The sequence below is a fragment of the Nylanderia fulva genome, unplaced genomic scaffold (assembly GCF_048542155.1).
Source record: "Nylanderia fulva isolate GAGA-0341 unplaced genomic scaffold, ASM4854215v1 Scaffold6, whole genome shotgun sequence".
Classification (NCBI taxonomy): domain Eukaryota; kingdom Metazoa; phylum Arthropoda; class Insecta; order Hymenoptera; family Formicidae; genus Nylanderia; species Nylanderia fulva.
Genome location: NW_028190698.1, coordinates 5276861 through 5292148, shown reverse-complemented (window position 1 = coordinate 5292148; position 15288 = coordinate 5276861). Strand labels below are relative to the sequence as shown.

General features: G+C 31.0%; 1 protein-coding gene across 1 annotated transcript in view; it reads right to left on the bottom strand.

The window, feature by feature from the left end:
- Window positions 1–15288, bottom strand: part of LOC114940225 (neurotrimin) — an 84672-nt gene that overhangs the window by 11463 nt on the left and 57921 nt on the right. Inside the window, exons 4-5 of the mRNA XM_085487799.1 lie at window positions 5259–5414; window positions 769–897 (exon numbers count right to left, since the gene is read on the bottom strand). Coding sequence (XP_085343925.1) covers window positions 769–897; window positions 5259–5414 — 285 coding nt within the window. The remainder of the gene's footprint in view (window positions 1–768; window positions 898–5258; window positions 5415–15288) is intronic.

Sequence of the window (15288 nt, the reverse complement as noted above, 5' to 3'; positions counted from 1 at the left end):
CCAGAAACGTCACTTGTCCCCGGCTCGTGACATCGCATAGCAAAATTACGTAGCCAACGGCGGGAAAGATTTAACTCCATTTTCAGGAACAATGGCCCTCGGGATCAGCTATTCACCATGCCCACTCCGAAAGGCGTCATTACGCGAGATCGCTTACAGCACGCGCGAGAACGACAATTTAAATTATATTTTGTGGCAAGCGCAACGTATAAGAAAGAATTTCTAGGACAAAATACAGAATTGCATAAAATCATTCATGTGCAAGTACATAGAAGATATAACATGAATAATGCCAAATTTTTTCAATAGTACTGAAACAGTTTGGTATCAAAGCAGAAATTAAAATAATATAATGTGATACATTTTATTGTCATCTTGTAATTTTTATTTTTAAAAATAAAATTAATATATAATTTTTAAATTGTAAAATTGAATTGTGCGTGTATAATATTTTTAACACCTAATGAAACAACAAATGCATTTAATACTTATCTCGCAGAAATTAAAATAATATAATGCGATACATTTTATTATTTTAGTTATCTTGTAATTTTTATTTTTAAAAATGAAATTAATGTATAATTTTAAAATTGTAAATCTGAATTGTGCGTATATAATATTTTTAACACCTAATAAAACAAAAATGCATTTAATACTTCTCTCGATTGCAATAAAAAAGTCATTTATGCGTATTTCCACTTTGTTTCAATGGAAGCGTGGTTCTTGATAATAAAACGAGATCTAGGATCACGCAGCAAAATTACGTACAGTGAACAGTGACAAGGATTCGCTTGCTGACTGTTGGTGGCACTCCGTTGGATGCTATACAGAGATAAGGTCCCATATGGAGACGCGTGATGCGTGTTATTTCCAGCTCTGGACCTTCGAAACTCGTCGCTGCAACAGTTTATACAGAGATGCAGACATATAAATTCATATAAACGTGAATTACGGCGTGTGAGTTATGTACGTCGCTACATTCATCGCTCAGAAACACATCTGACAATTCTAACGCAATTGTACATATTAATGTCACGTTAATTTTTTACGAAGTATCCCGAATTCGTAAAGACATTTATCACACATTCTTTTTCGTAATTTAAAATTTTCTATCAAATGTTTTTCTTAAAGTCTCAGAAATGTAACTCTACCAATTTAATATTACCAATTAAATTTATTGAATGCTTTAAATTATTACTTTTTAGCAAATATTATAATAATAATTAAATAAAATCTGTTTTTCTCATATAAAATACTTATATTACATTTTTAATAATTTTATTTACGAACATAATATTTAATGATATTTACACAAAATATTTTAATATTTATAGGTTTTCTTCTCATTTTCTTGACATATCAAATATAACGTATGCTTAATAAATGTGTATCAATCAGAGCATGCACTTTAATTACGTGATATGTAAGTGGCAAAAATGTAAAATTCCCTGCAACATTCTGCATATAGAGAATTTTTCAAATATGCAATTTAGATAAAACACATTAAATATACTTTTCCATCTACGTTTCCACCATATACTAAAATACAATAAAACAATTAAAACATTTCGCAATATTAACAGTGAAAAAATAAAGCATTAATTCCATTAAATAACATAATTGTATTAGATTGTAAATTGTATTAAATGGAATGTAATATAAATATTAATACATGAGAGTGAACAAAGTAGTACTCATTATATGTATGTCACAGTTGTAATTTCATGTGTTGTAAATTAATATTTATTCTCTGATGTTTTCCAATAATTTCTGTTTTATATGCTGCAATACGGTCGACTAGCTTAATATTATGAAACAATTGATTTCAAGTTTAATTAAAATGTGTATTTCCTTAATTTCGATATTATATAATTAAACGTGCTAATCGATTTGTATATTGAAATCGCAATTAGTTCCACATCGCGAGTGCGTAATAAAGTTAAATTGACAAACTAGCAAAATTTATTTCCACAGATTGATTACCATATAATTTACATATCTATTCTTTTATAGACCAGAGCGGCCTATTGATGTACACATAGTACACGTACATATATATATATATATATATATATATATATATATATATAATGTGTACATATATGTATATATTATTGTAAAAAAAAATAATGCTCCATAACTTACTATACACAATGTAAAAAAGTTTTTAAGTATTATAATTATATATAATATTAAAAATAATTTGTACAAATATATATTTGAACACTTTATTTTCAATATAAAATATTTATAAAATAAATATAAATGTGAGTGCACAATATATGGTAGGAAAAATGTTTTATATAAAAAAATGTTTAATAAAATTAATAGATGTGCGTAGAATATGTGTATTTTATTTTAATAAATTTATAGTAGCCATTAATTTTCTAAAAGCATCGCGTTGTCCTATTTATTTAACACTATATATTATCCCTCATATTCTTTGTAGCATTTGAATAAATACTATGAAATTTATGCATAACAACGTCTGCACGATATCTTGAAAAGCGTTTTCCCTCGCGCGCACCTGTTGAGATCTTTAAGGTAAATTCGCACATCAAATTTTTATCGTCTTCAGAAAGCAGACTCGCTTAGTATGGATTATCGTATAAGAATAAAAGGATAAAAGAACCTCTTTTCGTCTCTTCAACTATTATTGGGAGTCAAACGAAGTGCGGTGGACTCAGTGAGAAAATCGTAAGAGCGATGGCGCACAGCTGTACGATGGAATACTCTATTTTCCGGTACTTATCGTCTAATGGAATCGCGACTGAACCTTCCCGCAAAACGAACGCGAGACGAATGAAGAGACAAATAAAGGAACAACGGAACGTGACAAAATGCTTAAAGCGATTCCTTAAAATCGGTCCTGGAAAATAAAAAAGTTCATCCAGTGAATAAAGCATAGAAGGATGGAAACACGATCGCACGACGAACGTCTTACCGCGAGATGTTTCTTTGCACTTCTTGACACGAAAGGACGAAAAATACAACTGTGCTGCACATTGGTCCGTCGCGTCAGTGTTTCCGAAGTACATAACTCAGTAACATACTCGGCGAACAGAAATAAAATAAAGGAGAAAAAGTATGGAAGGATGAGAGAAGAGAATCTGTAGCGCCGAAAAAGAAAGGGATTAAAGCGACGCTTCAGCTACCCTACTTAATGCAGACTACAATCAAGAGTGCCCGTGGCACTTGCTTGTGCAATTAGTCAGCGAAAGATCTGAACAATCCTGACACAAAGCGGAAAACAAGAAAGATACTATTGAATAAAGCCGGGAACCAAAAGCGTGTGAGTGATTGGATTGTGACAATAGAAATCTTGAGAGAATTTGTAAAAGATGCTTTTAAATTAAATAAAATTGTGTCTCTCAATTTCAGTTTTACGTAAAATTAAAGAATTAATTGAAACTATTTTGTAATAAATTTATATATATATATGTTATAATCTTTTGGAAAAAATGTTAGCTACGCTAGTTATAAATTATATAAAAATGTATATAATAATAGTTTACACAATGATAACTTACTAAATATTACGATGTAAATATTGTATGTAAATATTTTAATTTTTACATATACATAAGTGGATTTCTATTTTATAATATAAAATTTCTTTTTTAATTCAGTTTATAATAACAAATATTAAATAACGTAGAGGAGATGGACACGGTCATTGCCAAACTAATAGCCTTTCGCCGACTAACGATGAGTGATTGGTTTGGACGAATGTTTAAGTGCCACTCCGAGGTTTTAATAATTAAAAAAATTATTGATTAGCCGGATAAATTATTTTAATTCGATTTTTGCTTCTAATTGGGACTTTTTGCGTTGAACTATTTGTAATTATTTCAATTTATTGTTAACGTATTTCGCCTTTTAATTTTGACATAATTATCTAATTTATTTTGACTATTGTATTGCGACTTTTTATTAGAATATTTTTTATTATTTTTTTATTGCGCACTGAGGAAGACTAAGTATAGTTCGAAACGTTTGTAATTAAGAATATTAGAGTTTGTATTGTAATTGGTTTTTTTAAATTAAAATTTTTCCAAGTTTAAAATAATTTTTGATTGCTCGTTTCACATGGCCTCGTAATATTTAGTAAGTTATCATTATGTTTGTTTACATACAAGCTTGAACATTGTTATAAATTAGTTGATATAATAATAGTTTAACTTTTAGTACCAGCAATCATTATGTTTTGTAGAATTGTCATTAATAGAAAGTTAAAATATTCTATCACAAACGCGCTTGTATAGCATTCTATTTACAAACAACTGAGAAATTAAATTATATGTTGATTATTAGATTTTACTTAAAGATGGCATAACAACAGAAATTTGTTTAAAATTGTAAACAAAATTAATTTCTTGTCGAATGGGTTAAGTAAATGAGTTTATATTATAAATGCTTGGCAATTTTATTTCGATAGACATTGCGCCGGCGGCAGTTTGCTGATAATAACATCAAGAAAGAAATGATTTTGTGTAACGAATCGTTAAATTTTCTCGCCAGTTGTGAGAGATGGTAGAAAGTGGAAGAATAGTGAAAGAGTAAATTATTGTTGAATGTTATATTGTCGAAGCAATAAAAAAATGTCAATAGAATTAAAAACTTTATAATTATAAAGAAATATAATATACATAGTGATTTGTAAGTTGATAAAAAATTATTGATGAATTGAAGATTTTCTGTACTATTTGGATGGCATAATCCGATATTGTTAATATAATTTCTCGTTATTTAAGATTTCTTTCTTTATCATATTATTTTAGAAACAAGGACATTTTATACTTTAATTAACTTAACTTCCACATTGGATCAATTCTAATCAATAAGCAAGTTTGCTCTCATCCATTGCGATAAACCTACAATAAATTCAACAACAAAACTCTTTCGTATCGATTCACATTCATCAAAACGCACTCAACGATCCGAGCGGACTTACAATAAACGTTCCATTCAATCAACACAAAACGAGACGACTTTCCGTCGTTCTCTTTTAGCGCGAGCAAGGGAAAGCCTCGCAGCACAAACGTTTCGCGAACGGATTACGTTCAATATATACGCGATGCGAAGAGACACGAGACAACGAAATAGGATTGAAAGGGGTTGCAGAGACCGAGGCGAAAGGAAAACGGAACCGGCGCGACGCGGCGATTCGATCCGGAATGGCAAACCGGCGCGACGGAATATAACCAATTCACGTCCGAAGCGATAGTGATGCAGCAATAGTGCAAAGATACACGTACCTTGCCAGTTTGACAAGCTGATCGCGCCGCCCGTCTCACGACGCCACGTGACCGTCGGCTCCGGTGTTCCTGTCGCCGCGCATCGTAACGTCACGTTGCTGCCCTCCCGTACCACCATGTCCGTGCTGGTGGGGTAGTCCAGGATATCCGGTGGCACTGAAACAATGACCACATTGCGACGAGAACGTCCCGGAGATTGCGTGTATGCGTGCCAACACATGGAGAACATTGCGCCCAGTTACGGCCAGATAGATGGCTATCTCTCGCTGGCCGATCATGCTCTGTCACCCTCTGACCGTGTCGCAATATTCTACGTGCACAACGTACCGCGAGAGCACGCGCGCGAACCTTCGTGAGGCTTTGCGCCCCATTCGCTTCGCGTGTATACGGCGAATTCGCTCGTAAAATCTCGATTCCGTCCCGTCAGTGCCCGCGTTTTCGTATCGTCGAGCTCGAATTCGCTCGAACCTTCGCAGCATCCCGATCTAGGTCCAACATCCTTCTTTCTCTAACGCCTCTTCTTGTGCCAGCCTTCGCTTTTTGTACGTGAGCTACCCTTTTATTCCATAAAATCTTTTTATCCCATGAAGAAGCTTTTCACCGATTTCGGCGCGTGTAACTTAACGAATCGTAACTCACGTTGCTTTATTGTGAATCGCAACTGGAAACTCTGTAGGATGTTGTGAAAGGGTGCACAATGTTAGAGTAGTGAATATATTTTTTTACGATTCACACATATATTAGTCTTTGAACGCGAGACCACAAGTTCTGCTCAATAAAACTTTAGTAAAATTTATACGAGCCAATTTTAGAAATGTACTGTGTTTCAACACGAGATAATTGTATATATATTATATAATTGTCTGTTATATATATATATAATTTAAAGAGCTGTAAATTAAATAAAAAATTATGTAATCTTATAATTTAAACATACAATTTATCAGATTTACATACATCTGCTATATCATGCTGATATATATGACAATCTGAAAAATCTAATTGCTACGGAGAAAATTTTATAATTCTAAATTTTGTAACATCTTTGTATATAATATATAAATGATCTGAACAGAGAATCTGAACTAAGAGAACGTAAGTAAATTATTCAAATTACTCGAACTGCATAAGCAAGCAATATATCATACAAAGTAAATCCATCGCATAACTTTATCCGAGTTAGTAAATAATGGTCGGATATATATGGCGGATTGCTGTATGTTTAGGAGATATAATTGATAGTTTAGAGAAACTATGCTTATTCCTCTAATCTAAGTAAATAAATCAACTAAAATATCAAAACTATTCCTCTTTGTCGTATTTTAATATATACCGATAATTTCTATTTCAACTGGTTCACCAAGTTAACTGGTTCAACATGTCTTAAAATATATAAATTAATTATTTACCGATTTACATACACATAAACATTTTAAAAGATATGATAATATAGAACGTAGAAAAATATATAAAGGATAAAACAGATGAGAATGGGACCGTTCAATTTTCTCTTTTGCTTTGACAAACGCAGAAAATATTCTAGAGAAACTGTTCGCCTCAATAGGAACAAAAATTCAGAAAAATCTTCTCTCTCTTGTGGTTAGATTTTTTGTATTTATATAAAACTATTGATCAGATTATTGTATATACTATTTATTTTAAAATTTTTATTTATATTTATCCAAAAAGTGTATAGATATTAAATCAAAATATAAAATTTTTCTATTATGCCAAATAAATTTTTAAAGAAAAATCGCTTTTATGTGGAAAAATATTATTTTAATTATATTTTTTCGTAATTAATTGCAGAAATTATCACTAATGTAAGAATTATTTTCCCCGGATTATATTAATCTCTATTCTATTATTAATTATATTATTACTAATTATTATTTATTATCTAATTATTATTTGTTATAATTTTATATTTTTGATAATATAAGTTTTATAATATGCATTCTTCCATAAAATAATGTTCCGAAGAAATATAGTTCTTCTTGTACTTTTACATCAAAATTTAAGGAAGATCATTGCTCCTATAGGACAAATTTATTTGCGCGCTAATTTTCAAAAGTTAAATCAATTATTATCTCTGAAATATAGAAGAGATGGTTATAGAAATAGAAGTAAAATAGACAAAAATAACAAAATGGACAAGATGACAAGATAGACAAGATGACAAAATGACAATATAAATTATTGAAATACCGTAAACATCTAATTGTAAAATACTGTACTCTGAATAATAATTTCTTTTTCAAACTATAAAAAAACATGTCATAAAAAGTTTTGGAGAAAAATAAATTATTTTTACTATTTCGTTGAAATATTGACATAAATTCGTTGAAAATTTAAACTTTATTTTAAGCTTTATTTAAACGTGTATATATAAAACTTAATTCTCTTATAACGTATCATACATATTTGTAACAAACATGTAGGTACTATTAGTGTTTATATTTATATTAATAATAAAAAATAATTATTAAGATTGCAAGTCTTTAATTATTCGTGAAAGAACTTATTTTAATAAAAAAATAATTTTTTTTCAATTAAAACAAGCTAATTTATAATTGTCATAAAAAATATATTATTTCCTACGCAGAAAAGAGAATTTTTCATAAACGTAGATAAAATTCGTTTAATATAATAAATTATTTACTTTTATTGTTATACGCTCTATAACAAACTATAAGGTATATCTCACTAAAAAAAAATATTGTATCAGCAAATTCTTCTCTGTATTTTTATCTTTTTATACCACTTTATGCGGGAAGGGATCTCTTTTTTGACGTAGCTTGTAAACATTTTTACCTTAGTGTTAGCAACACAAAGATTACTCGCGCATACACACGGGACTGATCTTTCTCAATACAGTGTATAGAATATAGAACAATGTTTACGTCATCGCCAGCACTTCGCGATGATCGACCCACTCTTTTTTCGCAAAAATAATCTTTACCGCACGAGGATAAAGCGGGACCAGCACCAGTCCTGATACATTTTCCGCGACAACAATGCGAAAAATTTCATTATCGAGTTGCTTTCGAAACGGAATAGAGACCGGAATATGGCCGGTGCACATGCAGTTTGTACCGGAAAGACGGCTGGTCTGGAATGGTTTCCCACGGCTTACGCGGACCGAGTTCTTTCTTGGTCACGAAAGAGGCTACCTTCGTGAATAGTCCTCTCTCAGAGACCGACGTCGCGTCCCTCTGGTGAGTTACGAAAGACGTGTTCGGAAGGCAAAGAGGTTCCAGGACGAAGTTTCCGCGAACGCGAAAAAGTACCGACGTGAATAGTACTTCCGTGTACTAACGACGGGGCGGAGAAGATAGACGAGAGCTGCGATTGCATAACAGTAGAAATTCGAAACACAAAGCTACATAGACGAAACGCAAATGTAGCTGTTTATCTGCTGACGAAAAGTAATAACAAGTCTCTTTTAATAATTAACAAGTAAACCTATAATTATCCATAGCATTCGATTGCGCTGATTATTTCGAGTACACAAACAATCATTAAAATATCTGAGTATTTTTTCTCATTTTTATGCGATAACATAATAATTTTAAAGTGTATATATATATATATAATTGTATTATTTTATGTTCCAAATGTGTGTAGACTCTATATTTTTCTTCATTTAAACATTAAGATTAATAGTTCCAATTCTGATTTTTATTTATAAAAATTTAAAAAAAAAGTAGTGTTAATTTTTTATTCTCATCTGCTTTAGTAAATTTTTTTACTTATTATTTAATTGTACATTGTAATTTACATATATAATATTTCAATATACAGTCAAAATTGTAATTATTTTTAAAGAAATGACAGTTTGGCGTAAATCTTCGTTTAAGTGGAAAATCCCAATATAATTGCACATAAAAATAAAACTGATGTCATATAGCAGCAGCACGTTTTCAATTAAGTAAGATCAAAGCAATGGTATTTTCGCAATAATGTTGCGTGATTCAACAAAGGGAAGATCGAAATGAGGGTGCGCTCTGACGACGCAGCAAATCACAGCGGAACAGAATCGTCAAATAGCGTACGGCGGGACGAAGCGAATTCTTCCAAAGAATTAAGCGGTCATCGGCCATCGAGCAAAAAGCAATCCCGCGCCAGCTTCGCTCTACGCCCGCGCCATCAGAGGTCACAGAGATATCACACCGGGCCCGGCGTGCAATTCATTTCGCGCTTTGCCCCGGACTGCGACGGGCGCAAACGGGGCGAAAAAAAGCGCCGTATCCGCAGATAGTATATTTATTGATACGGGAAAACAATTGGGTCGAATTTATTATTTCACGCGTGCCCGCGCACCGTTTCACGCGCGCTGTTGTTTTTGTTTGCTTTCACGGATCCAGTTTTATATATTCGCACGTAGACTATACATACACACCGCGTTTCATACCGCCGATATCTTCGAGTGTCCTTTTGAATGGCCGCTATATTTTGCGACATACCGATAACGTTTGAAAAGTTCGATCGGTTCGGACGAACGTTTAGACCTGGACCAACGTGATACTAAATTGATGCATGCGCGCCAATCTCCGGAGAATGAATTACGCAAAGATGCAGTAAAAACGCTGTCAACTCTCTACCCTATCGCATCACTCGTGAAATAATCTCGAGTAATGCGATATATTCAATCTTTTATTTCTGCAGTTATTTTTTTTTATAAGTGTTTCATAACAGTGTTTCATAATAAATATTTCTCTTGTATAAAGCGTTCTTAGTTTTTTACATTTTATACTTCAAAAAATATATGTACATTTCTCGTAAATTATTATAATTTAATTAAAAAGATACATGTACAAAATCAATAAACTTGTGTCGAGATTGTACACCGCAGAATCAAATCCTTTAAATATGCAAAGTTTAAATTTCTTGAATAAATACAAATTTTTCAAAAATTTTGAAAATAAATATTTCTCTTTACTGAAAGAATATAAATTCAAATTTTAAAGATCCAAATATTCTTTAAATAATTATATGCGGGTCGATATATTTATAGGCACTCTATAGAAATTTGCATATATTCACATTAGAAAAGATTTAGACTATAATTCAGTAATTGATCACATATGTAAGAACATATAATATCACATCAAAGCAATTTGATCAAAACGGTAAAATTTTGACAAATTTTAGATGCGATAAGCTTGAATTTATTTTATACATCAAAAAATCAAATAAACTAAAATTGCAATGTACAACATTTTAAGCTCTGTATAAGATGGTGAATAAAGTTTATGTATAAAGATAAATGAACAGTTGTGACTAAAAAAGATATATATATATATCATATATAACAGCAATCTCTATGTTGAGCGCAATCTGCAGTGAATAATCAAATTTGCACGAAGTAAAAAATAAATTCAATGATAAAATTTCTGCAAGTAAATATTTTGAACGATATATCGAATCTGTATGCAATATTTACTATTTCCATATTTCAGTATTTTTTTTTGAATTTTTAAACAAGCTGAGAGAATGAATTCTCTCAACAAGTTGAATTATCGAAAAGTCATATTATATCGCAAAGGCACAAAAACGATTTACAAATTGTATGCTTGCACGAGTTTATTAGCACAAAGAAAAATATAATTATTACTATTTTGGTTATTATATATTTTTTGATTATTGTAGTTAGTTTGCAAAATAATTTCTTTATTATTAGTATAAATTTAATGTTACTTCACTTAACTCATGATAAGTTGCTCGCGCATACGTTAAAATAATTTTATATATTTCGATATTATGTGGAATTTTTGTATAATTTTGTATTTTTTAATAATTACTGTAATATAATACTGAGAAAAACCGCGTACGGTTGAAACGTTTATTTTATAATGATTGTAATTTTCGCTTAAGTTTGAGTATAGAATGTTTGTAGCTTTTACATAATGTTTTATGTTTAGTTTATACATGGAATAAAATTTATTTGACAGAACAACTCTAATAATTGCTCGATAAGTTAGCCTTTTTATCTATCACTAGTTGTATTTACAATATACGAGCGAAACTTTGTATCAATTGATTTTTAATTTTATATAATTACAACAAATTTTTTATTACGCATGCATCAAAGAAGCAATATCGTTGTTTCAACAATGCAAACGTGCGCGATAGTTTCAAGAATGTGCAATAAAGACTATACAACGAATTCGTGCAAGTATAATTTTTCTTCTTGCGTCCCATTTCTTCTTAGATGCAAATTAAAGCAAATTATAATATGATCGATGGTTGATAACGCAAAAAAGAAATAAACAACTAATTTCTCCATTTTCTCTTTATCTGTATCTCACGTTTAGCTAAAATATACAGTAACGATTATTATTAGATAAAAACTAAGTAATTTATCGTTACATTTGAAGTCATATATTGTACAAAGTCCATTTAAAAACTGTAAAATATAATTCCAGAAAAAGAACAAAAACAGACAAAACAAAAAGTAATGAAAACTGATGAAAATATTTATATGATTAAAAACTTTACGACTCATTCTTATCATAATGATTTGCATCGGTGGCCATTTTCTGTCCCTTCCTGTCCGAACGATGCAAACTACTGAAAAATACGATGTGTCATCCAATAAAACAAAATGAAGCCGGCACATCGCTTTTTTCTTTTCTTCTTGACGATATGGTCGACGATAGGCCGAACCGATAAAGAAGAATCTTAACGAGGGGTTGCAGGTGAGGTTAAACTATACGCTTATACAGAACCTTTACGGGTTAGAGGGCGGTTTACGGCGTGAGGAGGTCGACCGGTTATTAGAACGTAGAGCACGAATTGCCGAGAAGGTGTCTAATAGCCCGCCAAGAGTACAATCGCCCTCGAAAGGTTTCGATGCGGAGGTACGTACTTTACATATATTTGCATCCCGTCGCCACAAATCCAGCCGATCGCGGAAGGTCGTTGCGGGCAACGCGAGGAGGCGTCTCTATCTTGGCAAACCACCCGAAAGGGCTCGCTGAGGTGTGAAATCTTTAATCTCTTCTTTCTCGCGTTCAGTGCAAAAAGTTGTTTAAAATTTTTTATAACAAAGTTCAACACAACAGTTTTCTCTTTTAACGTATATACAAAAGTATCAAATTATATACATATAGTTATACAAATAGAAATAAATTGCACATAATCTATATTAAAATAATTAATGTAAAACATGTATTAATATTATTGATGAGTTTTTTTAAATCATATTTATTATAACATTTTTATTAAAATATTTTAATTATATACAATTAAGCTTTATTTTAAACCATCTGTATTCATATATACCTTATTTTTATTTTATATTTATTTATAACGTCATTAATCTTGGCTTTTCTAAATAGATAATAATTGAAATATAATAGCTGTTGCTACTGTAGCTCTGCTTCTCGTTATCAAATTTATCTAATTTTTTTAAATAAATCGAGACAAGAACATGCTAGTACGTAAAGTATGAAATTATAAAATATCCGTATCATTAGTATGCAATAAGGTATTAAATTATATTCCGCGATAAATGAAACAATTTTTCGTGAAAATAAATGTTTAATTATACGTCCATTTATGAACGTTCAGCCATCTCACTTAAATCCTAGTTAACGTGAGCTTTGCAATGTATCAATGGGATACTATCTGTGAGCTTGTTAAGAGATATAAATCAGTAAGCTCAGCTGAGGTATTTATGGAGATACATTAGCTTTCCACAAGAGTATAGAATGCCAGCATTTATTTGGTAATTTCCGGCAGTCCGATATTCATCTCCCGAATGCTATTGCGCCAGAATGCGATAGAGTTGACCAATGATCTCCAGAGATCAGGATTTGTGCCAGACCTTCGTCAAGTCAACCGATAATTGGTAGAGGAAAAGATATATTCGTTAGTCTAAAAAAACAAGATTGAATAATATTCTATCTAATAAAGACGCGGGGCAATTTTATCAAGCGTAATATACAATGTACATACAAAATGGCAAAATATTCAAATCTTTTATTGAGATCAACTGTATTTTATATCCAAATCTCTTTAGTATTGTAAAAACGATAATATAATTTTATTATTTTTATGAGCAAATATTTGTTTATCAATAACGTGTCACATTAAGAAGAAAATTGCTACGAATAACTTAATATAAAAGCTAAAATAAAATAATTCTAGAAGAGACAGAAATATAATAATGTAATAATGTAATTTATAACACAATTGAATTGTTCAAGTCATCATTTCATATTATTATATAAAATGTAATTAAGAAAGGATAATATATTTCCGGTTACAAACTGGTTAATTAAGTTGAAGATCAGCCTTGAAGGGCTCATAATGTTGTATATGATATTTCCTGGCGTGCCGCGAAACAAATAATCAAGGATTGAATATCGGTGTCTTGTAGTAGCAATCACGGCTTCCTCTAGAGGTACTATGGTGTCCGCCAAGACGACCATAGTTGGCGAAGTTTGACAAGTTGGCGGTAACAGGGACGGTGGTACCAAGTGCCAAGAAAGTTTCGAGGAAGGATCAGTTGATGCATAGTCGCGGGAAGAAGGATGCGCCCTGCCAGCAAAGGACGTGTTCCGCGGGACAATCGCGAGTTACGTATACATGGAAAACGCTGAATCCGCCTTGTGCTTAGTTGAGTTTCGCAACGACTAGTCGAGGATCTTAGAGTTTCTGATGGCGTGGGTTACAAATTCACGAGCAATCCCGAACGCACGATTTGCTCGCAAATATTTGTCGGTAGCGATCCTTAAATCATTTCCCGCACAATTTTCCGCTTTTTAGGCTTTCGAAAAGCCGGAAATTACGCGCAATATATATATATAAACTTATGTCGGTATCAAATTATATATACACAACATGTGGTACTATTACTTTTATTCGATATAATTACTTTTAACCAATAATTACGGGAGAATAATTTTTTCATATATTATACTGATTGATCAAAAAGATTTCTAATGCAATTATGTGAATGTAAATGTGACGAATGTAATTATCCAAACAAGCAATTTAAAATTATATATTTTTATAATTCGTGTGAAATATATATAATTATATTATATGTTATAAGTTATATTTTAATTATATTGTATCCAAAAAGAAAAGAGCTATAGAAAAAAAAAAAAAAAAATATATATATATATATATATATATCAAAATTAACCAATTCTTGTGAAGTCACATTTTCTTCATATAAATACCTCTATTGATGTCTTCTGTGATCATTTAATTTTCAATTATCAAAGTTATAATAATTATGTAATATTACAATGAGAAACGATTTTATGAAATACAAATAAAATACAGACAAATCACTTTATATTTAATAAGGCCTTTGTATATACAATCCTCTTTAAAGAGTCTTTATACCTTTGACGTTGCTCACAATTAGCGAACAGTATAACACCACGGAAGAAAGAGTGGCTTGTAATGCGATGAGTTTCTATCAAAGAAATCCTGTCACTTATAAAACAAATGAACGTACCATACAGAGTTGGTATATTCAAAGGATCGCGTTCCATTGCCACTCATCAGTGAAATTACACCAGTTATGCAGCTGGATGTGTCAGTTTCTTTGTGTAACATGATAATCTGTATTGAGTGCGGAGTGCAACGTAGAGAAAGCATTTGTAATTTTCGAACAGATAATAATGCTGCGCATGATATTATATTCAATCGATGTGTGTGATAGGTTCTCTCAACGGCGAATGTGGTAACGCTTTGCCCGACGAAAGCTTACTCAATAATTGATTTATCATTTGTTTGATATAATAATAAAACGTCCGAGTTTAATAGTGCAAATAAAAATTTATGTTATATTATATTGCACACGTCATAAACGTCCATTCGGGTAATGTGATAATATTTTCAATACAAAATCTATGTAATAATTATATAGTGTATTTTGAATTAAATAGTTATATTTTTAGATTTTATTATGTATAATATATAAATATTTTATAAATAAAATTCTAATATTTGTACCTATATAATGTGTGACTTTAAAGTAATAATGTTATTTAGTACACTTAATTTT